Source organism: Vespula vulgaris, chromosome 6 (assembly GCF_905475345.1).
Source record: "Vespula vulgaris chromosome 6, iyVesVulg1.1, whole genome shotgun sequence".
Lineage (NCBI taxonomy): Eukaryota > Metazoa > Arthropoda > Insecta > Hymenoptera > Vespidae > Vespula > Vespula vulgaris.
Window position 1 is genome coordinate 8,381,744 of NC_066591.1, and position 25,061 is coordinate 8,406,804.

Here is a 25,061-nt window from a genome sequence, read left to right on the forward strand (position 1 = left end):
TTTTTTTTTTCTTAGAAATGAATAAGAAATCTCTTTTGTTTCTGATAAAAGTAACTACCTATAGGCATATGTTATTAGTAACATTAAATATCTCATAACTCACTTATTTAATCCGTCGAGATTGAGTATGCCAATTTCACCAAAAAAGTCACCAGCTTTCATCGTTGTAAGAACTCTTCCAGTTTCGCTGATTACCTCGAGTATGCCGTCTGCTATTATGAACATTTCTCTAGCTACTTCACCCTTACGGCATATAGAGTCACCGGGTGTGAAGATGTAGGCTTTCATTTTTAATACGAGGTCGTGCAAAAATTCTGGTTGACATTCCTGAAACAGTACCATGTGTTTTTTCTTTCTTTTTTTTCTTCTTTTTTTTTTTTAACGCTAAAATACATCAACGAAATTTTCTAACCAAAGAACAAAGTTTTTATTTTGGAGAAATGAAAATATTATCAATTACGAAATGAAAAGAAAGGAAAACATTGGACTACAAATTACCGATTTATTTTAATGTGGAAAGTCAACTCGCTATTCAAATTTCTACGTCTATATAAACGTGCGCTTACTGGACAAGTTAATTAAAAGTCATTATGAAATATGACGAGACCTTATTGAAACATTCTGAGTCGTAATTAAAAGTGACACAAATCTGCCAATTACGGATGCCTATAATAATAGTTAGAATATATATATATTTTTTTAATTATTCGTTCGTATATGTATATTTGTATGCGAATAGTAAAAGTCACGTAACGTCAAGCAATTCTTTTTTTTCAATTTTTGTTTTTTTACGCAATTCATTCAACTTCTTCATCTCAAACAGTAGATATTATCTTTACATAAGGATAGATTTGTAAGATAAGAAAATAGCAACAAAAAAAGAAATAGAAGAAATCGAAATGATGAACATCATACGTTCATCGTAAACGCATCGTAACAGTTGCTAACTCAATTAAATAACGTTCTTTGAAATGACTCATGTGCTATCTCACGTAGCTTTTACAATTTCTAGCATGGTAGCTTTATGAAATTTTCTCCATCGAGAGGATGCAGTTAGAATTTTGAACGGTATATCCTACCTGTCGATATTTCGTCGAGTGCTATCAACCAAATTGCCAATAAGCGAATTTACATAAATTTTCCGAATAAACGTACAACGATATATACGGTGGGTCAAAAGTTCCTAGGTGATCTTAAAAATCAATTACTATTTTTCGTATCTATTCAAACTAATTTGTCTTTCTTTTTATTTATTTATTAATTTTTTTCTTTTTAGATTGTAAAATTATGAACTTAGAAGCTTTTGATCTACCTTATATAATACTCATTGGTAATAATACACACGGTAATAATTTACTCAACATTATTCCTTACGTAGTATTTGAAATAAATGGATGGAAAAACAAATCAAAAGTAAAAAGGAGAAAAGAGGTTAAAGTTTAAAAGACGAAGGTGATAGGGGTCGTATCGGTGACCTCTTAGTCGATAGAACCATTCTTTTTTTTCTTTTCTTTTCCTTCTTCTTTTTCTTCTTTTCGGTCTTCTTTTCCTTTTCCTTTCCTTTCTATTTCGTTCTGGGTGCTCTATATAAGAAAGAGGAGTCGAGTGGGTGGCACTCTCGAGGTAATGGAAATTCTTCGGATATTATTTTCATGATGATGCCCGCGTTGCCAGTCTCTCGATCTAACGTTTTCATTTTTTCTTCCTTTCTTCGGCATCTTTCCTTATATTCTTCTCATTTTATAAATCTTTTTTCCGTTCGAAGTGTCAACGGAGCTTTTTTAACGGATTGTTCTTATTTTCTTTATAAAAGGAACTTACAAAAATTTTTCACACGTTCAATTTCAATTGATTTTTCTTTTCTTATTTTCTTCCTTTCTTTCTTTCATTCTTTTTTTTAACTTTAACACAGATACAATTTGAAAGTGTTAGCTTTCCATTTAATAAATGATTATATTTATATTTAAAGGTGTGACTTGTGTTTATATAGAAGTGTATATCAGAATTATTATTATTATAATTTTATACATGCCACGTAGAGTTCTGATAAATCTGGTTATCTGTTTTTATGCAATATTAAATGAAATTATATTTAACCTTGTATAACCTAATTTTTTTTCGGATGCGGGATGGAGAGTTACTTCAAACAATAGTTATTTTTTCGTAAAAGCTTTTTTCGTAGAACGTATTACATTATAAAGAATGTAGGTTCCTATTTAAAAAAACCAAAGTTGACCTTGAAATGACCTGGAAACCTTTCACTAAATAAAAAACAATAAGTGCCATAATATTTCACCCTTGAAATTGGATAACTCTTCTCTGAACAATTTTTCTCGGAAATGCTGTGTTTTTGAGATAAAAATATGTAACGCTATATTTTGAACATACGATATATATTATAATATAGTATTATTATATTATGCTAACTATAATTTAGATTAAAAAAAATAACATTAAACATTTCGTATATTAACTAACAAAATAATTTTATAATAATAATATTAAATAATATAAGAAATAAATAAAATTAAAAAATACAGAATACAGATATGCATGTTTGTTTTACTTTAAATGTATGTTTCATCTGCATGTTTCATCAAAGTAATAAATATACAATTTCTTTTACAAAAACTACAGGTATACATGTACGTATATAGATACTTAAGTCTTCAAAGTTATATGATTTCATAGTGGGTTAATATGTCACTATAAACGAAACCATTAAAAATACATAACAAATATTTCGATTTTCTCTGAAGATCTTTTTTCCTTTTTATATTTTTTTTTGTATTATATATCGAAAAAAAAAAACCAAATCTTTTTCCTTCCTTTGTATTTTTATAGGAGATAAAGTTGGAAGTTTTCAAACGTTCCTCATAAAAGTGAACGTTCACATCGATTCGATCATACTTTTTTTTCTAGAACGGTGAACGAAGCCTCGAAAATCCTCGAAAATACATATATATGTAGGTAGCGTAGCTTTCTCTCGGAGATTTTTTCTTTTATTTTTGTTTATCGCCTTGCGAACGAATAAAAATGTCGCTATCGACGTTTCAGACGTCAATATTCCCCGATAAAATAACAAGCAGAACGAAGATCGTAGACAATTTCAAACTGTTCGTTGAATCGAATCTGCCTGCTGGTTGGGTTAAACTGAATTCTAGAAAAGAATCTTTGAGTTATTCTAACAGGGTTGTTCTCTATCCTTCACAAAAACTTTATCGATCGTGGGTTGCCAAGAGGCGGACCATTAAGTAAATTTCAACTCGTTCCGGGTCACGTGAAATAAGACGAAAAATTGTATCATTAGTGATCTTCCCAGATGTTTACTCGAACTTAGATATTTTTTAAAAAAGAAAGATAAAGTTTGGAACTCGAAGAAAGATAAAGCGTGAAACTTTGACAAAAGTTCATTACATTAATTTATTGTATATACGTATATACGTATGTCTATATATTTCATTTTTTTCAAAATGTTCTTATTATTCCGTATAGTTCCCATAATGCTTTACATTCAAAACTCGAATGTAATTTACTGAGGAAACGGTCTAGAAAGTACTGGAGTATGCTAGCAGCGAAGCATGACTGTAACAAGTTAGGTCGATCGCATATGTAAGAACATAAGCATGGAAGTAGAATCAAAAGGAATCGGAATAAGAAATTCAGATATGTAAGGAGTTATAAAATGTAAATACAATAGAATGAGAAACGTGTGAAAACAAAAAAGAATGTAAAGAAGAAAAGAATACACACACACACACACACACAGACACACACATACGAAAAATTAAATCTAAATAATCTTTCATGTATACCTTTGCCATTCTAAAATAAAAAGAAAAAAAAAAAATAAAAAGATAAAAAAAGTAAAGAGATCAAGTGATCTCACCTGAAAAATGGTAACCTTCTTAAGTACAGCAAGATTGACGTGTAAAGCGAGTTCTGTCTTGAGTTTATCAGGAAGTAGACCCAAAGCAGTGTTGATATCACCACCACCTTGAATCCTACCACGTGACCAGCTGTAGTCGTACCACCTGAGAACCCTCCTTTTCATTCCACCAGGCACTTTGTGATGCCTCATGTAAGTCTTCGCGCCATCAAGCAGTCTCTCGAACTCCAATCGATTAGCGTTCCTGTTGGTGATCACGTTTCCAACCTGTCCGACGATCGTTGCGAATATGAAGACGCCGATCAGGTAGCTGACTATCGTGAAGACATACCTGCGAATCAGGAAGCGAGAAAAAGAGCCAATCAGTCCAAGAGGGATGTGATCAGTGTCCTCGATGATTTTGACGAGCGGCCCCCGCCGGAGCCTTTCTCTCTTTCTTTATTCATATCCTTTCTTTCTTTCTTTCTTCCTTCCTTCCTTCCTTCCTTCCTTCCTTCCTCTCTCTCTCTCTCTCTCTCTCTCTCTCTCTCTCTCTCTTTCTCTCTTGTACACACATACGAAAACATACACGTACATATACTTTATTTTCTCGTTCAACCTCATTGCTTCAGGTTCTCACTTTACTTTCTATCTCACTCATACGTACATATTTTCTTTTTCTACCCCTATCTCACTCTCTTACATACACATACGTACATACTCTCTCTTTTTCCCTTTTTCTTCCACGTTCTTTCCATTCCAAAAATTCTCTTCCGTCTCGTTTCCTTTTCACCCTTCCGACACGAAATTCTTGTTCTTTCGACGACCTCGAACCCCTTTCCTACCGTTCTGTTTTTCTTTCTCTCACTCATTTTTTTTCTCTCTCTCTCACACACATACATACACACGCAAATACACATCTACGTATTGAGATCCACCCCTTTTTTCTTTCGTGCCTGTTTGCTTCCTCTCCTTCTTCCTTTACCTTCTCGAGAATTTTCTTACGGTTGCGACCCTCGACACGGTATTTTCAGTCAATACACGTACTTTCTTTCTCTCTCTCTCTTTCTCTCTCTCTCTCTTTCTTTCTCTCTCTCTCTCTCTCTCTCTCCTTCTCTCTCTCTTTCTCTATCTTACAAAGAAATATCGTACATCGTCCTATCTTGTTCTTTCACCGTTTGCCCTTTACCCTATCCATCCACCTAACTCGATCATCGTATTTTCCGACTTAATGAAAGCGTGCGATACGATACGTCGAACGTTTGCGTCATTCACATATGAACTCGTCTAGTAAAAGTTCCTCCAAGCGAATATATTAATATCCTTCCTTGATCGATGACGTGTCTTTACGTCATACAAGATCGATGATGCTTCATCCTTTGACACGATACCATCGTACACTTCTTTTTTTTCCCTCTCCTGTCTATAAGAATAAATACGAAATTTTTCTTTTACGCATATGTCTTTTTATTTTCTATTTTAGATTTTAAGTTATTAATTTATTAATCGAAGGAAAACGTTCGACTTCAAATATTCGAAATGTATTTTAATTAGAAACTGTACGATATGAACGATTAGTTAGAAAGCTAGATTAGTAAGAAAGCTTTGAATAAATTAATGATAATTGAGATGTGTAATATTTTATATTATTTTTTTTTTGTTTCTATTTCAAAGGAGACGTTTTTTCGATACTATATTTATATTTCTTTCTGTCTTTCTTCGATTTTCGTTTGTTAATCGGGTAAATTTTTTATCTTGCACGTTTAAAATTTATTCGAAATAAAAATCAAAATGATATATGGATGGACGTGGGAAAATTTGAATACATTACTGAATTATAAGGTATATTACATTTTGATTTATTATTTCATACTACTGAAATTATTTGATCTTATTATCGAAAAATTGCAATTTCTTTTGAAAAGTTAATTTTTCTTTTCTAATTAACAGGACAAGAACATAGATTTCAGATATCATAAAAAATTGAACGATATAAAATTCTTTCTACAATTGTATTTTCTACGCCTTTTAAGACAATCAAAATATAAGATCAATTTATTATCGATACTCTATTTCGAATCGAGATGGCTATTGCTGTCGATCGTATGTGTATCGAGTTTATCGGAGAAATCGAGAAGGAATCAGAAGCCCGAGGCTAAGTCCATGGAACGGAGAAATTAGGTTTACGGCTTGACCTGCGGTGAAGTTATGCGAGTGTGATCTCGCGAGGATTTGTACGAACGTGAACGAGTTTCGAATGTAACAATGTAATAGCTAATCTTGTTCGTTCGTTTCTTTCTATGTTACATTAATTTTATTTTATTTTAATATCAGCTTTACTCCAAGAAAAATCATCAATTACGTAAGTTTACATTAATTTACGAACGGAAAAGACCGTTCTCACTAGATCTATCAATCAGGCTAATTATTTACAAATCTGTCTTGTAAGATTTATTGCTTGGCTATCAATATTAACGAAATTTCAACAAGTTAGTCGAATAGCAAATTTAAATTTCTAGATGGAATCGGGCTTCTGCTAAGATATACTGTTATTTCCCGTCAATTTCGTTTACTTGATGCAATACATTAAATTAATTTCGATCGATCGATCGATCGGTACACTAAAATTTACTGGACGATTTAGAATTCATTTTATCTTATGCCTGAAAATCCATAGGAGAAATAAATCGTTATCTTCGTATGCGAGGAAGAGAAAGAGAGAGAGAGAGAGAAAGAGAGGGAGGGAGAGAAGGAAGGGGAGGGAGACTAGTATGAGATGATCATCGTCGAACATGTATGTATATATATATATATATATATATATATATATATATATATATATATATATATATATATATATATACATATATATATGTATCTGATATTCGTATTACGAATATCGCTGTTATCTCGGTGATCTTAGGAAATCGTTCGATCGTATATATGCTTATACGATATCGATAAGAATCTTTGAAACATTACTTTCAAATCTATCAAGAAATGATGACAATAATCGAATAAGTAAATCTTTTTAAAAAATTCTTTTTCTCTTAGTTAAATAAATAATTTCAGAAAAGAGATGTATCAGAAAATCAGATTATATGTCTATTATTGGCTATGTGGATCTTTAATTTTTGCCAGAGAATGGAAATTCTTGTTTAACGTGAATAGAAAATGTCTCGAAGAAATTTTCTTTCATTTCACGAAAGAACGAACACAAATAGTTTAATCGAAGTAATTTCCTCTCTTACGACGGAAATCATTTACTTTAGTGTAATCTATCTCTCGTTTCTCTCTCTCTCTCTCTCTCTCTCTCTCTCTCTCTCTCTCTCTCTCTCTCTCTTTTCCCTTCTATCTCTCTTTCTCTGTTAAGTAAGAAATTCATCGAGCTGGTCATTACATCTTTCGATATCCTAGTCTCTGCCCGAAGGAATCAGGATTTTAATTCCAAGGGGATTAGCGTCCTCTCTACTTCCGACGAAATCGACTTGTCACAGTTTTTACCGAAACTCCTTTTCCGAAATTGCATAAATCCTTTACGAGATCCTTAAAACGAGTTCTTTACACATTTTCTGTTTAATATTAAAAAATTAATTTATACGACAAAAATAAAAAATATAAAAATATCAATGATAGATACAAATACAAACGAATAGAAATGTAATAAAATGAGGTAATAAAAATAAATATAAATGAAAAATACAAATTTATGTTCTGCTTTAAAAAAGAAATATTTCAATTAATCGAATCAAAAAGTGAAAAATATTTTAATCATTATAATTATAATTATAATTGAAGCCGATTGATATATACTCTTTCAGCTATAAATAAATTATTATATAACTTTATATTATTATATAGCTTATATAATAATTATATTAATTATTATATAATTATAAATATCTAATTTTTTATATTGAAAAAAAATAAGTGATAAATTTATGTTTAAAAAAGAAATATTTGAATAAGTCAAGTTAAAATTCAGAAAATATTCGAATCACTGTAATCGTAATTGAAATCGATCGATATTGATATAAGAGCAAATAATAAATTTATATTTCCTTTTAAACAAGAAATATTTCAATAAATCAAATTACATATAAATCAAAAAATGTTCAAATCGTTACAATCATAATTGAAATCGATTGATATACATTCTCTTATACCTAAGATTGAATTATTCAATACTTTGCTAACTTTTCTAGTAATTGAAATCGATTGATATATACTCATTTACCTACAGAAGCGAATTAGTCAGCACTTAATCTAATTTTTCCTATTGGAAGAAAATAAATGATAAATTTATGTTTGAGAAAAAAATATTTCAATAAATCGAATCTAAATGTGAAAAATGTTCGAATCAGTGTAATCATAATTGAAATCGATTGATACATACTCTTTTAACTATAGAAGCGAATTATTCAACACTTAATCTAATTTTTCCTATTGGAAAAAAAAATAAATGATAAATTTATGTTTGAAAAAGAAATATTTCAATAAATCGAATTTAAACGTGACAAATGTTCGAATCACTGTACTCATAATTGAAATCGATTGATACATACTCTTTTAGCTATAGAAGCGAATTATTCAACACTTAATCTAATTTTTCCTATTGGAAAAAAAAATAAATGATAAATTTATGTTTGAAAAAGAAATATTTCAATAAATCGAATTTAAACGTGACAAATGTTCGAATCACTGTACTCATAATTGAAGTCGATTGATATCGATATAAAAGCGAATAATAAATTTATGTTCCCTTTTAAAAAAGAAATATTCCAATAAATCGAATTGCAACATGAAAAATATTTAAATCATTATAGTCATAATTGAAATCGATTGATATACATTCTCTTAAATATAAGATTGAATTATTCAACAGTCAACTAACTTTTCATACTTGAATTAGTTTATCACTAGCAATGTGCTACCGAATCTGCATTTAATATTAGCAAACGAGCGTTCGTCCTGTTGAACATGACATCGACGACTAATTACTTGGACAGCGTGAATATCACTTGGATAATTCGCACGGGATAGTGCACACGATTGAAGCACGTTTGTCCGATTCGACGTCGAACAGGGCAATTCGCCCATAAGTGGAATAATAATAATCACTATCGTATCGGATGATGATATTGAATGCAAGGATGTGTTAGTGTAAACGAATGAATAAACGATTGGGATTGATAACGTCAATTTTGACGTTTAATCGTAATATTTTTGTTTTATGTTATCGAATCGGAAGAAAACAATATTACAATGTTTTATCGTTGATATTATATATTTTGATTCGGTTCATCGTTCGCTTTTGCGATAAAATGTTTATCTATCAGCGAGCTTATCGATTGGATGTTACAAAATGAAGTCTGATTCGTGAGCACTTTATCCTTCCGATTAATCGAACGAGGGTTAGAAGGGTTGTGGGAATGCGGGATTCGAGAAAAAGCCCATGGCTTAGAGTAGTTATATAGGCTTCCATAGAGTACATCGACTAAATGACGAATCGCCATTGGGGATTTACTGATCCGAAATTCTAGCTTTGTTTAATATAAAATTGGACTTACGAAAGTCGAATTATTAAAAAATTAATTTGTATTGCATTAACACAATCCGCATTACCAGTAGATATAACACGAATTATATCATTGTATTAGTGAAGAAATCATTAAAATTCAGTTTTAATTATGTAGTCCTAGGTTAGTAAGTGGAATATTTTGCTTGGACATTATTCAAATTAGTTTCACAAAGTTTTTAAATCTGTTTTATGTCTGTTTTCCATTAGAAACCCGTTTGTATGAAGTTAAAATAGAGGAAAAAAAAAAGAACGGAAAGAAAAAAACAAAACAAAAATAAGAACAATGCAGACTCGATAAAGATTTATTTTTTGTTGTTTCTTTTATTAAGGAAAGATGATTGAATTATATCTTGTTCTCCTAAATTTGAGGAATAATGGAAATACTTGGAACAATCGATTAATACCGCACGTATTTCCTCGTGGGTAATTAAGTGGAACATCGAAATAGAATTGTCTAATCGCGTGTTTAGTGGTAATAGCCAAACAAAGATTAATTAACTCGACCCTTGTCTTCTCCTACCACAAATACCACGAACATTGTCCGACTATATCGTTTGATTTTTTACGTTCATCTTGTTAAATACACGAACAACTTCTCGTTGCAATTATTTATTGCGATTTTGTAAGATTTTTTTCTATAATCGTTTTATTCTTTTTCCTTTTTTTCTTTCTCTTTTACCATTTATGTATAAATTTCAGTCGAACTTCAACTTGTATACAATTGTTATCAATTCTTACCTGTCTTTTGCCTTCAACAAATTCTCAACTAAATTTCATTCAACATTCTCTTTATCATTCGAGTATCATTCTTACTATCGCAACTTCATTGATTCATTCTGATACTTATCGTACGTATAAATACGAAAGAAATTTAGAAATATTAATGAATTATTATAATATTGTTTTTTTAATTAAATTATACATATAAATTAAATATATGTATAATTAGATATATGTATAATAAGATATACGTATAAATTAATAGCAATTAGTTATGAAGATATTATAAATTAACTATTTAGTAAATTTCAGTATACATACATACATATACATATATATATATATATATATATATATATATGTCTACATTTTTATGTACGTATATATACATTAATATACATACATATAAAAGTACATAGTGATCTTCATATTGTATTATTTTATAATAATTGTTAATAATTTTATCAGATGATAGTTTGAATATCTTTCGTATTAATCGTGAACGAATTCGTATATTTTCTCTCGCTCATACTTTCACATTCTTCGTTCTTTTTCTCTTTCTTTCTTTCTTTCTTTCATTCTTTCAATCATTTTTGTTCAAGGAACGATACAAATACCCTCCGTTATGCTTGAACTGCAGAAGTCGGGACAGTCGGCCGCGACGAGCGAGGCTCCGGGGATTGCCGCCCGCTAGGACTCTGCCAACACAACAACAACAAAGCCGCTTTCACGAGTCTAATTCCTAAGCAACTAATTCGCTAGAAACTAACTTAAGAGACAATGGAACCTCGAGGTTTTTGTCCCTTTATATATGGGAACGTTAAAATTATGGCATTGCCATAAACGCGAGCCTCGTGTCTCCTTTATACAGGGATCTGTTGATTTATACATTATGGATTCATTCACGATCTATAATAATAAATTCATTCTACAAATTATTGTGGTAGTCAACATGCGTCGAAAAATGTTATATAACTTTAATGATTTGAATAATTTTTATCTAATTACACACACACACATATATATATGTATATTTTATATATATATAATATATGTGTATATTATATATATATATATACATACACCCACGCACACACACACACACACATATATATATTACTTACAAATTCATTGTTTATGTTCTATGAAAAAAAAGAATTTTATCAAATAATTCATTTTTCGATTCACTTTAACTAAACATTTTTTACTCACCTTTGCCAATGAATACTTATCCTCTAAATTCTATTTCTTTTTCTTCTTTTTTTTTTGGTTTTCAAGACACTCTCTTTATCATCCTAATAAATTAAATTAGAAATATATTTATTTCCATTCTTCGATATTGTAAAAATATAATATATCGAAGGAAATATTTAGATTCCGTTTCTTTGCAAAATGCAGGTACTTGTATGACATACATCTTATTCGTCACGTTCTTCGTAAAATCGAGCTTTCGCAAAAAGGAACTCGTTGAATGTTATCCCGTAAAAAGCAAATATATTCTCTGCGTGTAACATTTTTCACATGTCACTACGATGTCCTTCCGTCCGTCGTGAAATATTATCACCTACCACTTCTTATCACTATGAAGCATAGAATATTTTGCAGAAATAACTTTGACAACGCTCAAATCTTTTATTACGAGAGAGGAGCGAGGAGGGTTTCTCAATAAACTTTGCAACAATTCAAACTCTTCTTACCTTTGATCGATTTAAACATTTTATACATGAATCGTTCGTAGGCCAAACTGATTAACTTGATTTTAAGAATCTTTTTTAAATTTTCCAAGCCAAAACATTTGATAGACCTTGACTTTTTATATTTCAAATAAATTACCTTAATAATTAGAGCTTTAATACTACCGACTGATAAAAATTCTAATAACCGTTGAATAATCAATAATTTTATTAATTTTCTGTATTTTTTGTTTTATGGAGTTAATTGAATTTAACAAATAAACAGCTCATATATGTATATATATACAATATATATATATACATATGTATAATACAGGCTGAGCCTAAAAGTTATTAAGTGATATTAAAAAATATTTAATTTTTTGCAAAACTTTTCAGGCTAATTTCTTTTTTCGGATTGTAAAACTATAAGCATAATACTATATAAAATTAGAATTTCTAGTTGTAATTTTTGATCCACCCTGTATATAAACATTATCTTCATATTATGCTTGTAAATCGAGCCAGTTTAGTTTTTTAGTATTTTTCATTACGATCATTTACTTTATTTTACTTTTTCTATTCGTTTTCCTTCATATTTGAGTTACTTTCTAGATAATCGTGAAATATCAAACGAACGTAACGAGAACATACAATAGATTCGTGAAGAAAAGTAAAATATGATTCTACGTGTTATGATAAATTGTGTCGTGTCAACATGATGTACATTTAGAAAAATGCTTTTCGTTTCAGAATAAAAACAACTTTCTCGTTGCTAAAGCTTTGAAATCATGTTCGTTATGAAAATTTTTAATTATACCACGCAGCTTGATTCGTAATACTGTAATGTATGCGATCGAATAAAAGATGATATATATTGATAATTATATTTGTTTTTTTAAGATTAAAATTTAAAAACGACGAATTTTTTCAAATTGTTCGAAAGTAGAACAAATACTTCACAACTTTTTGTAAAAATTCATTGAATTCTGTGGGAAAAGAAAATATAATATTAAATAATTTTAGATCTAGATTTTAAATTTACTTAAATCAGGATTCGACAAGGTGGATTAAAAATAAAAGAAAAAGAAATAAAAAAGAGAAAAAAGAGTATTACATTTGTTGCAAGAGATCAAAGGATAGCCCTATAAAAGCGTACTTTGAAGAATAGGATTTATAAATGACGTATTTTTTTAAATTACTCGAAAGTAGAACGAATACTTTTCAAAATAAATCATCAAAAGCATCGTTTTATTTTCTAATTACAAATTTTAATAATTCATTAAAAAAGGAAAAAGAAAAAAACAAAGAAAAGAAAAAGAAAACATTCTGCTTTCCATAGGAGAAAAAAGAAAACGAATATTAAGTAATTTACCTAGATCGTAAATCGTACCCAATCGTAATCCAACGAGGTGGATTAAAATAAAATAAAAGAAATATAAAAAAGAGGATAGATACTGCGTTTGCAAGAGATTAAGGGTTGACCCTATAAAAAGGTACTTTAAAGAAAAGAAGCCCTCACTCTCTTTCTCTCTCTCTCTTTCTCGCTCTCTCTCTCTCTCTCTCTCTCTCTCTCTTTCGCTCTCTCTCTCTCTCTCTCTCTCTCTCTCTCTCTCTCTCTCTCTCTTTCTCTTTCTCACTTCATCTCTTTCAACAAGGAAAGAAGACACGAGAGTCAGGAAGTGGAATGGAGAGAAGAAAAACGTATCGTCGAAGTAGATGATATGTCACTCACTCGGCGTTGGTTTCCGGTGTGGGTAGATCGCCGATCGTCGTCAGAGTTAGAGTAGACCAATAGAGAGATCCTAGGTATTTCCTGGTCAAGGTCGCATATTCACCCGGTCTGTATGGGTAGACCCAGTCACCTTGGAATCCTTCGGCTTCGCTTAGGAGATAGTAGAAACAGCCGAACCAATGTGCGAGTATTAATAATATATGAATGAGATTGAGTACACGCCATAAATTTGGATAAACTGTACGTGACTCGACCATGTAATAATAATTATACACGCGATAGATCTTGAGGAACCTTGGAAACCTTAACATTGGATTGCTACCGAGATTGACCTGTAATAGATCAAGTGGTAATAGTGCTAACAGGTCGAGTACAAAGCATTTAGATTTGAGATAATGTCCAGCTAATTTTTTGCTGTTGTAGACCATCAGTCCTTGTTCGAGATAACCTGTACGAAATTGTACAGCAACGTCTAAGAAAAATACTAGATCCGTAAAGCCGTCGCAGGCAAGCCAAGCAACCGGTGCCAATGCTTGTAATTCTGGTAAACTTTGTCTGACGATAAGTGTCCAAAGATTATAAAGGACACAAGATGAGAGTAACATCAGCCAATAGTAATAAAAATTTTCGTCAGGATTGACCACCGTTTTTGGTGCTTTCTGTGTCCTTCTAGGTCGTCTTCTTCGTCGTCCACTCGAATCTTTTTCGTCAGTCGCGTCACCTTCACCTTCGCCGGTATCTACCGTCTCTTGACTTTCTGGTATTTGACGCGTTGAAAATCTCTTCAAGAAGGAATCTTCTCGTTTTAATGGCGGCTTCTTTTGGATCGTTGATATTGCGGATGATAGCTGTACCGTTGTTCGTAATTTCATCCAACGTTGATTGCTCTTTGTTCTGCGAACAGAAAACAAATAACGACGGATCGCCGATCAAGAACTTTTAAACGTACGACGATCGATCTAACTCGGACTAATGGATTGACTAAAACTCTTGTCCAAGCTATTTTATGTCAAAGATTTCTGCTGTTTTTTTTTTATTTATCTCTTTCTTTTTCTATATGAAGTGAACTACAGAGAACAATCTCTATCTATGACAGTGTTTTTCAAATTGCATATCCAACATTCGTTAATTTATTCAATCTTATGACACATGAAATATATTCCTTCAATAATCTGAAAGACACTGATCTAAGAGATCGGGCCAGTAGTGCTAAAAAAAAAAGCAACGAAATTTCTATCTGAGGAAGAAACGTAAATGTTGCGTCTTCTTTTCACTTTCTTATACGAAATTTATTAACCATCTATTTAAACTTTATATGATACTATAAAAGTGATTTAACGTTTTTAAATTTGACCGCCAAAGAAACAAAAAAAGAAATTTGATGGATCGTAAAGGATACACACATATATCATAAAAACGAAAGCTAAATCACGAGTGTTTTGAGACGAAGCAATCTCACGTTCTATTGTCTTGAAAAGTCGTAAAACTTACAACAAACGAAGATATATCGTTGATACCTGTAATAAAATACTCGAGAACACGTCGGATCATATCGTAAATCTGTTCTGTTAGAGTTGCCCATGTAAACGGTAATCTTTATCGTAACTTTAATTTTTTTCTTTAAACGATAAATTGTCTAGGCTTAAATTTTTCGAAAACATGATTTCGAAAGATGATCCATCTTATTATATTAGAACAAATAAGAAACATTATTTACGCGTCGTTAATTTGATATTATTGATAATTAAATTAAAAACGGCGCAAACGGGTTTTAATAAATTTTCAAGCATGTTCTCGGGCCCATACTATTTTATAAAAAGAAAAGCTTGTGAGAGTTTGTTCAACGTAAGAACGCATGCATTAGTTTAATAAGATGCGATCGAACGTGATCTTCAAAATGCATAATCGCAATCCTTGTGCCTATTTTTTTTTGTTATTATTAACTTATGTATATCATTTTTTTTTTTTTTAAAGAACAAGACAAGAACACACGTCGTCACATACAACCTAACAAACGATGTGATATCAGTAAATATTGTTGCATACAACAAAAGACAAGGTTCCTACGGTCTATCACTGTTAATATCAATACCTAAGAGATACGTTCATGGAAAGAAACAAACAGCGTTTGCTTTTTCGAGACAAAATCGAGACAAATCGGCGATTAATTCTAATTCTAAAATTGATGCAGAGTCAAGTCAGTATTTTTTTTTTTTTTTGATAGATATAAAGTAAGAAGAAGAGAGTGAGCGAGAATCAAGTAAGTAGATAGTTTAGCCAGAGCATCAGATGGATAAGAGGCAAACAGACAGACAGACAGACAGACAGACAGACAGACAGACAGACAGACAGACGACAGACTGGCAGAGAGCGGACAGAGAGACAGACAGACAGACAGACAGACAGACAGACAGACAGACGGACAGACAGATAGATAGGCAAACAGACAAAGATGGAAACATTGAGAATCCAAGTACGTTAGACAGAGATAGAACGTAACTAAAGATCTTTATCGAAGATGCTACTACTTTTGCATTCTTCAATTTTAACACACCCATGTAAAGTGTTTATTCTTGTGCGTGTTGTCGATGCTGTTGTTGTTGTTCTTGTTCTTGTTGTTGATGGTGTTGTTGTTGTTGTTGTTGTTGTTGTTATTGTTGTTGTTAGAATGAAATTTTTATAAGAGAAAATTTTCCGTGACGGATTTTCCAGAGGAAATAAAAAAATTGCGGTTTTATATACTTTTCATAATTAGATTTTTCCTTTGTATTAAAGAAAAAAGAAATTGCTCCTTTGAAATTAAGTAATGAAATTTTGTAATGAGAAATCTTTTTATATATTATATAGTAATTTTATACTATAAAAAGTAAACAAAATCGATTCCTTATCGATCAGATATGTAGATAAAAGTATAATATAAAAGATAAAATAAAAAAATAAAACTGTAATAACGAGATAGTAATTGGATATTTTATGCTTCATTCTCCAAATAGAAAGCACATTATGGGATACATTTACAAATTGCAATATTTTAGCTCGAGTTTGATATCGTTAATGAAGGAGTAATCATGTTTCGAGTGTACACATGTGTGAGTACAGGGTCGTAGCTTAGATTTTTATTTCAATACTTACTTTGATTGAGTAATTCATTGAAAATTCTTACAATTAATAGATATAGCTATGCTTTTTGACAGATCGATCGTCGAGAAAAAAATCTATCGATCAACGATCATAAATAATTGTTATTTAATCAAAATCAATTATAAAAGAACAAAATTATGCAGACGTTGTAAAAAAAATTTTTTTCACGACGATCAATGTATGTGTGCAAGTCTAATAATTCGGATGCATAAAACACAACGTAGGTAAGCGTTTTTAATGCAAACTAGCAACGTTCTCGTGAGTTTTTCGTTTGTAATATAATAATATTATTTTCTTTTTATAAATATCACAACTGATTGATTAATATCGAGAAAGAGAAGAAAAGCTCTTTCGTTACGTATAAAGTAGATTAAAACAGTACGAGAGAGAGAGAAAGAGAGAGAGAGAGAGAGAGAGAGAGAGAGAGAGAGAGAGAGAGAGAGAGAGAGAGAGAGAGAAAGAAAAAAAGAAAAATAAATTTGAAAGAATGAATAACTCACGATGCACTTTCATGACAAAAGAGTTGATGAACATTACGAAAAAAGGGATATCATGCTCTCTCCTTGTAGAAATGGAATTGCTATGCGAATTATTCTAACGGAGTTAACAAACGGATGCAGAATGACAGCAGACTATCAATTCTATTCAACTCTTCTCCATGTATTATATGGCTTCCTATTTATTCTCTCTTTTCAGACAAGTCCTTCATTTTTGATCTACTCACTATGAGAGAAGCGTGCGAGAAAACTACGACCCTGTATGATGAAAGGTGTATATATAGGAGATTATTTCATGAACTCAATGTGTAAATATACTATACTCGGACCGTACAAGTATATAATAGAGATATTCCCTGTGCATTTCGTATCATAGAGAAGCATCGTTCGAGAGAATCACTCGCGAATGAAAGAGTAGTATCTAATAACGGTGTATATTAAACGAGAATAATTTATTTTTTCTTTCCTTTTTTTTTCTATTATTATTTTTTAAAAATTATTTTTGTTCTTGTTTATTACACTATTTATTGCATTCTTTCTTTTATTAATGTAAATATTAAAGAGTGAGTTTCGAATTTATGGATATTGCTTTATTTCCTATGTTTATGGGGATCAATGTGTTTATATAAGTCTTCTAACAAAAAGTATCCTCTATTGTTTTTTCTTTTTCCTTTTTTTTCTTTTTTATTCTTTTTCATTTTCTTTCGTTATCGAATTTATGGTTATATGAAAAACTGACTTTCCGATAACATAAAGTTGATAAACTGTATTTTTTCCTTTTATTTTATGCATCAGTTGATCAATTTGATCTCGTAAATCTCGAAAGAGAAAGAAAAAGAAAAAGAAAAAGAAACGTAGAATGACCATTTCCATTTAAAAACATTATTATTCTTCCTCTATATTACCTTTAACTACTTCCCATAGAATAAAAGATAAAAGCAGAGAAAGCTCTTTAATCCTGCGAGAGAAAGTGATTGATTCTCACGAATCGGACCACTACGTTGGATACACGATACCTATCTCTATTCTCTAGATATCAAATAATAGATTACACGCTTGTCTATTTGCCGCGAGTGCTTTCCCGAGAATAATGAGTCTACGTCACAATTAAGCATAGTTACAAGATATATACTACTCTGCCAATACGAATTTCGATGTACGGTTCGAGTTTCAATTTAGAGAATAGAAATTGAATACAACTGTTTAATTCGATATTTTATGTTGTCTCTTCGAGATATCAAAGAAAACATCAGAAATTAATAAAATCAATGAAGCAATAGCTTTATATTTCTTGCATAAAAGAAAATACTTATATATATATATATAGATAATGTTAAGTAAAACTTTCATCTCGATTTTCATTATTTCTTTCAAATGAAATTTGATAGAATTTTAAATAAAAAAAAAAAATATTAAAAACTAAAAAAAAAAAATCTCACTATACAAACGCGAAATTAAAAACTTTCATTTTGACGTTCATCATACTCTTTTATTTTATCCTGACATTCGTTTAATTAACAAATTCATTTGATTTAATTTCGCGAAGAGAATGAAAAAAGCAAAGAAAGAAAGAAAGAAAGAAAGAAAGAAAGAAAGAAAGAAAGATAAAAGGAAACATAAATCAGTTGTTATCAATTCTAGTAAAAGAGAATTTAAATAGTGAATAATGTGTCGTCAATGAATAGTCAATATATAAGAAGACGATAGAGTGCCGATAGTAGAGGTTACCGTCCATATCGAGCAATGGCGGGAATACCTCTTTATTTTGCGAAGGGAAGAATATAGCGCCATGACGGCGCGTACGTTACTCCACTTTTGCGAACCCCTCGTACTACGAGACCTTCTTGCAGCAGCTGGTATTTCCGTATCGAGGCCAGTGCTGTCCAAAGATTCCGAGGTCGTCGAGGTACCACGAAGACTCGTTATCTCCTTCTCGAAGGATCCATGTTCGCTGATCGACGCATCTTGATCGTAGAAGCCCAATGATCTGCGAAAGAAGACAAAACCCGGACCGGTTGCCCCTCTCTCTCTCTCTCTCGCACTCATTCACGCACGTACATACATACGCACATACATATAAATGCACACAGAATTCATACATTCTCCCTCTCTCTTTCTCTCATTATGGGACACACAGAACGTCGATGTTGTCCGTATGTATGCCTTCAATTGGGTGCTGAGAAAGAAACGTAAATTGTTTAAACGTTTCTAACAGATCGATCCCTGCTTCTTTTTATCTAGCTAACTCGCTCGCTCTCACTCCCTTCTATTTCTAACCTCAGATATATATATATATATATATATATATATATATATATATATATATATACATACATACATACATATATATATATATATATTCATCTCCATTTTCTATGGCTCTCCGAGCATCCAACGTCGCCATGTAACGTTTCTTTGTTGATTTACTTATGGCATATTATATGTGACACACATATATATAATCTATATATATATAGATATATATCTATTCTTTATTTTGTTAAAAGAGAAGAAAAAGAAGTATTAGTTGAAGAAAGTCGCTCGATGTCCTGTATATCCAATAATAGAGGGTAAGTTCGTGAGAAGCCCCTATAATCCGGTAAAACAATTGAGCATCAACCTGCTAAAAGCATCGAAAAGCTTTGCGTCTTTCGATAAAGATACACCGAAGGAATTTCGTTTGATCTTTCAATGGTCTTTCAAGAGTATCGTTCGTAGAAGCTACCATAATCGATCAAAGAAACGACTATCTCTTCCAATTTCTTTTTCTTTCTCTTTTTTTTTTCTATCGAAATTCTATCGAAATATTCTAACGACGAAATAATCAGATCTGACAATGAGATATCACGACAACGTTAAATCTGAGATTATATTTAAGATTACTTTGAAGTCGGCTTGGTGGGGAGAAATTTATGATATTTCGTTTATTTAAACTCTTTGACTCTTAACCTCTCGTCCTTGACCAACTTCAACCATGTACTTTTTGTGTTATTGCCTCTTAATCGGTCCAATTGCTTTTACGTTTCTTATCCTCCTTTCGTAGAAACACGCGAGAACGTCGTTCTCTAGCATTCTATCTTCGAACGAAAGATTTCCTTTTTGTTAGGACGTATTTAACTTTGTAAAGGAATCCTCTCAGCTAAAAAGCATCATACCTTTGTTTAGGGACGACAAAAATCATTTTGCCGTATATGGCTCTTGCTTTAGAGGGCCACTTTGATACATCTGTATCATTTTATAAGCCATTTATGAAAGAAGTATGTTGAAACGATTTAACATTTTTAATTAATTTTATAAACGACTATGAATTATTTATTATTAATTATCAATCATTGTTTCATCTTTTATTCATTGATTTCTTTGCTACTTTTTCTTTTTTTTTTTATATGAATATTTAACGTGACGCCTGAAGATAGGCAACGCTCCATACATCATAGTGAAAAAACAGAACAAACTTTTAAGGATCTTAAAGAAAATTCTTTGTTGCAGACGTTTAAACGGGGTCAAAAAAGTTCCTTTATCGACGAATAACAGTCGCAAGGACCGTTATCGATTAAGTCTGCTTGGTTGCATATATTCAGGCGTACTTTTTTTATACATTTTAAAGATAATAAATTCCTCTTGTTAAGGATAGATATCACTTTAACATTTTAACAAGAGAAAAATGTTTATTTGTGCTTATGATATCAGATTATAAATGTAAATGAGATTAAATCGTTATGTAATGAAAATGTAACATATGTTATCTTTCTTTCTTCTTTTCTGTTTTGTTCTAAAATTTTTATCAATCTCTTTTCCTCTCTCTCTCTTTCACTCTGTCTTTTTTCTCTCTCTTTTTCTCTTTCTTTCTTTCTTTCATTATATCATTCAGGATCAACTATTTCTTTCTGTTTCTGTTAGTTCAATTCCATCACATTTTCTTTTATTTTTTTTTCTTATATTTCTTTGTTTAAATATTGCATTATAAGATAAAGAAGAAGAGAACCACTGAGATATCTCTTTCTTTTTATTCATTTATTAAATGTTGGAGACTGATGCAAGAATAAATTCATTTTTCATATAGGAAGGCGTTTTGTTGAATAGACGAAAATGTGCATTTCGTTCAAAGGGCGTGGAAAGCTTGATAAAATGTTAATTACTATGTATATACTCTACAAAAGGACGTTATGTTGAATGCATCGTTGCAAACGATAGCCCGTGTCATTTTCTTTTTAATGAAATCCGAATATATTTATGTTAAGATCAAAGAGATCAAATATATGTATTTATTTCTTTGAATATACATATACATACATACATACATAGATAGATGTATAATCTGTATGTAAGAATATATTACGATATTTCGCACGAAGTTATCGATGTATCGAAAATACAATATTATGTATATTATAATACATATTACAATATTCTTTTTTTTCATCAAATATCAAGAAGATAAATTAAAGAATTAAAGAAATTAAAGGTTGATATTACATAGAAAAAAAAGTCAAAAGGAATACTGAATAAATAACTATTTTCCAATTTTTTGCAACAACTCGCAACTTTTCGTTATTCCAATAAAATCGAAGTTACGAAACTTGGAATTTAAATGTATTCGGGCGAATTAAAAAATTCATCGATTAGAATTAATTGCAAATTCATTTTGTCAAAATCTATAGTTTTTCATTAAGTCGGATCTATCTAAATATCTAAATTAAAAAAATATGACTTTCTAAACAGAAAAAAAGAAAAAAGAAAAAGAGAAAGAGAAAAAACTAAAATAAATATCAAAGAGAAATAACACGGAGATTATATCTTTAAAAGAGATATTTTATATCAACGTATCAAGAGATTGGATAAAAGGGAAAAGGTTTCACTATATTTCGAAGATAATGACCAAAGCGGTAGGCGTTCGATCGATACATGGAAATATTAGAGTGCTAAGATACAATTGAAAAGGCTAAGCGTGGGTGTCGTTAAGCTTTGTGATTTAAATAGATGCACCTGTAACTTACCTCACATAAAATTTCGTATTTTTATAGAAAGTTGGCATGCTTGCAAAAATATTCGTCTTTGTCTGCACGACACAATGAAATGAAACAATTTAATCATTTTCAAATTGTTTCATTATTACGACTCAATGCTTTCATATCTAATAAAATATATATATATATATATATATATATATATATATATATATATATATAAACGCGTATGATACTGTATACAATACAAATTTAAAACGCACGTTTCAATCGATTCGATGCGACTTCACGTACGATTATTCAATAAAATTTATCGATAATTAATATATCCTGTAGAGAGAAAGTTCAAGATCGTTATAATAGAAATTATTACGCTCAAAGGGAAGGTCGTGTATCTAATCTTGTTTTACGCTTCAAATCGATAAGACCACGGTTGTTTAACAAAAAGAAGCTCTCTAATTGTGTCTCTCTCCTGTGTGTGTCTGTGTGTTTGTGCATGTATACGCTTTTATTATTAATTTATCAATATTATGACGAAACAGAGGGACGTTTAGTTGAACGATTTATTTATCTTCTCTCTCTCTCTCTCTCTTTTTTTATATAACGAATCAATCGTGATATTCGTTTTATCTTTCGTTCTTAAAAATCAATCAAGAGCTTAAACAATTTACAAGAATGGTAAAGTACAAATGGCTTTCTGGCTTTCGTTTGTAAAGAGTCTTAAGCCTTTGAAACACTAGACTTTCCACTTTGTTTTTCTTCTGATTTAGTCGGTCTATGTATAACTAAATCTTGGTTATATACTACATAATATATAGACTACTACAAAAGGTAAATGTTTAGGATTACATGAGAGAACGGTTCCATTAAGAGACACCTTAAACAACTATCTTAACGAGTATCTTCGTTGCATGTACTAAGAAATAACGTTGCAGCAATAAGTACTCTCTTTCTCTCCCTTTCTTTTTTTTATACTCTCACACCTTATTTAATCCAAAATACAAAATCGTGCTAAGACGAAATAAATTACTCAGGATATATCGCAGGTTCCTACGTTCTAGCTGGTGTAATCATAACGAAGATTCAACTTCGAGTAATACTATACTACCTCATGGAAAATGAATGGTTTGAAAAATACTCCGTGGTATTTCAGTATTCAACTAAACAAACGTGTTTAATCGTTTTAACTTACACGACGGAGATGATTAATTCATAATAAAAACGAATGTTTTTCTTAGATCCGTCATTTTTAATATATTAGATATTATACAACTAAATCGAAAAAATATTCATTGGAATTTTCCTCACTCGATTAAATTTGAATAGAACGATTTAGACGGATAATTGACCGTGCAGTCGTGCGAATTTTAACTATAGTCAGCTGTGTAACGAATTCGTAAATCGTATCATGCAAAAGCTTAAAAGAGCATTTGGTTCAACCAAGCGAAGATCTTCCACGCGATGTACAAAGGGTCTTTCTCCCTTTCTTTCTCTTTCTCTTTTTTCTCTTTTTCTCTTTCTCTCTCTTTCTCTCTTTCTCTCTCTGTCTTTCTCTTTCTTTTTCTGCTGAAAGAGATCGTTAAAGGTCGAGAATAAAGTTTATTCGCTATACTCGGGTTACTTTCGATTCCGAAGAGTTACAAGCGGCCACAAACCTAAGGGTAAAACGTGTATCTCGTTGAAACTCGTTATTACCCTCGAGAAAAGGTATCGTAAAACGTAACTTCGATAAAGGAAATACTTTGATGTCAAGATCAACAACGTCATTCATCGTTCGAACGATGATCGAACATTTTCTAACATTCTTTCAAACATCGTGCGAATTATCGTCAATATTTAATCGAATCGTAATTAGATTATTATCAATCAAAAATTCCAATCGAAAGTTCATTTAAATATCAATCCTCTTTGATCAGATACATAATTTTGAAAATATAATAATAACTTTGTCATTCGATACTATTTTTTTTTTCTTTCATGACAAGCTTATCAAACATTTTTGTTTATAAAAGATTCGAAAATATCGAATGATCAATTGAAATATCGATCGTAAGTTTGATCATTGATATAGATAGAATCTTGAGAAGATCGCGTCACTCTCTGTGATACTTTTCCACAAAAACAATGATGGAAGATTAACTACAGTTCGGTACTTGTCTCTTACGAAAGATTAATGAAGAGTTTTTCTTTTTCTGAAGATTAATGGGACGGAGGATAAAAAAATTTTTATTTTTTCTGCCATTACCAAGAAAAAAAGATGTAGATGACATTTCATGATTGATAACTATCTCTAGATGAGAGTCATGAATGGTTGATGGTAATTATATCGACCAAGAAAAAAAAATCAAAAAAAGAGAAGAAGACAAATTATGATACGCCTGCGGATTCGTGCAAATTACTATACATACATACATATATATATATACATATATATATATATATATATATATATATATATATATAAAATGGCGAGTTGCAATGAAAAGAAAAACAATGTACTCACCGCGGTCCAACGTGACTATTTGTTCGGCTACCATTACTCTCCTTATCTTCATCGTCTTCTTCATCACGTGACGTAGCCAGAGATTGGGGAACCGAAGAAGGAGCGCTGCTACCGGAATCGGGCCCTGGGCCCATCCTCGAACCGGAAGCACCGCTGCAACCAGCCAAAGATGCTGTCGGATCTCCCACTCCCTGGCCCTCCTTCTTCTCCGCACGATCCACCTAATGACAATACGTATCGATTCTCTTTAACGATTTATCCATTGATAATTATCTATTCGTAAGCAATTAAAAATTGTTCGTCCTTTAAATCTTCAAATTGTTTCGAAATTCGTTTAAATATGGATTCGAAAGTACAAGTTTTTGCAATCTCTTTT

General features: G+C 31.0%; 1 protein-coding gene across 13 annotated transcripts in view; it reads right to left on the reverse strand.

Moving 5' to 3' along the window:
* LOC127064537 (cyclic nucleotide-gated cation channel beta-1-like) overlaps positions 1–25,061 on the reverse strand; it is an 87,085-nt gene that overhangs the window by 4,482 nt on the left and 57,542 nt on the right. For 10 of the 13 annotated variants that reach the window (XM_050995719.1, XM_050995713.1, XM_050995714.1 and 7 more), the window contains 6 exons: positions 24,686–24,906; positions 18,972–19,202; positions 13,578–14,471; positions 10,787–10,867; positions 3,890–4,220; positions 104–327 (listed from right to left, as the gene is read on the reverse strand). In XM_050995719.1, coding sequence (XP_050851676.1) covers positions 104–327; positions 3,890–4,220; positions 10,787–10,867; positions 13,578–14,471; positions 18,972–19,202; positions 24,686–24,906 — 1,982 coding nt within the window. Of the gene's footprint in view, positions 1–103; positions 328–3,889; positions 4,221–10,786; positions 10,868–13,577; positions 18,513–18,971; positions 19,203–24,685; positions 24,907–25,061 lie in introns of those variants that run through there. The other 3 variants (XM_050995720.1, XM_050995725.1, XM_050995726.1) reach the window with 3 other exon arrangements.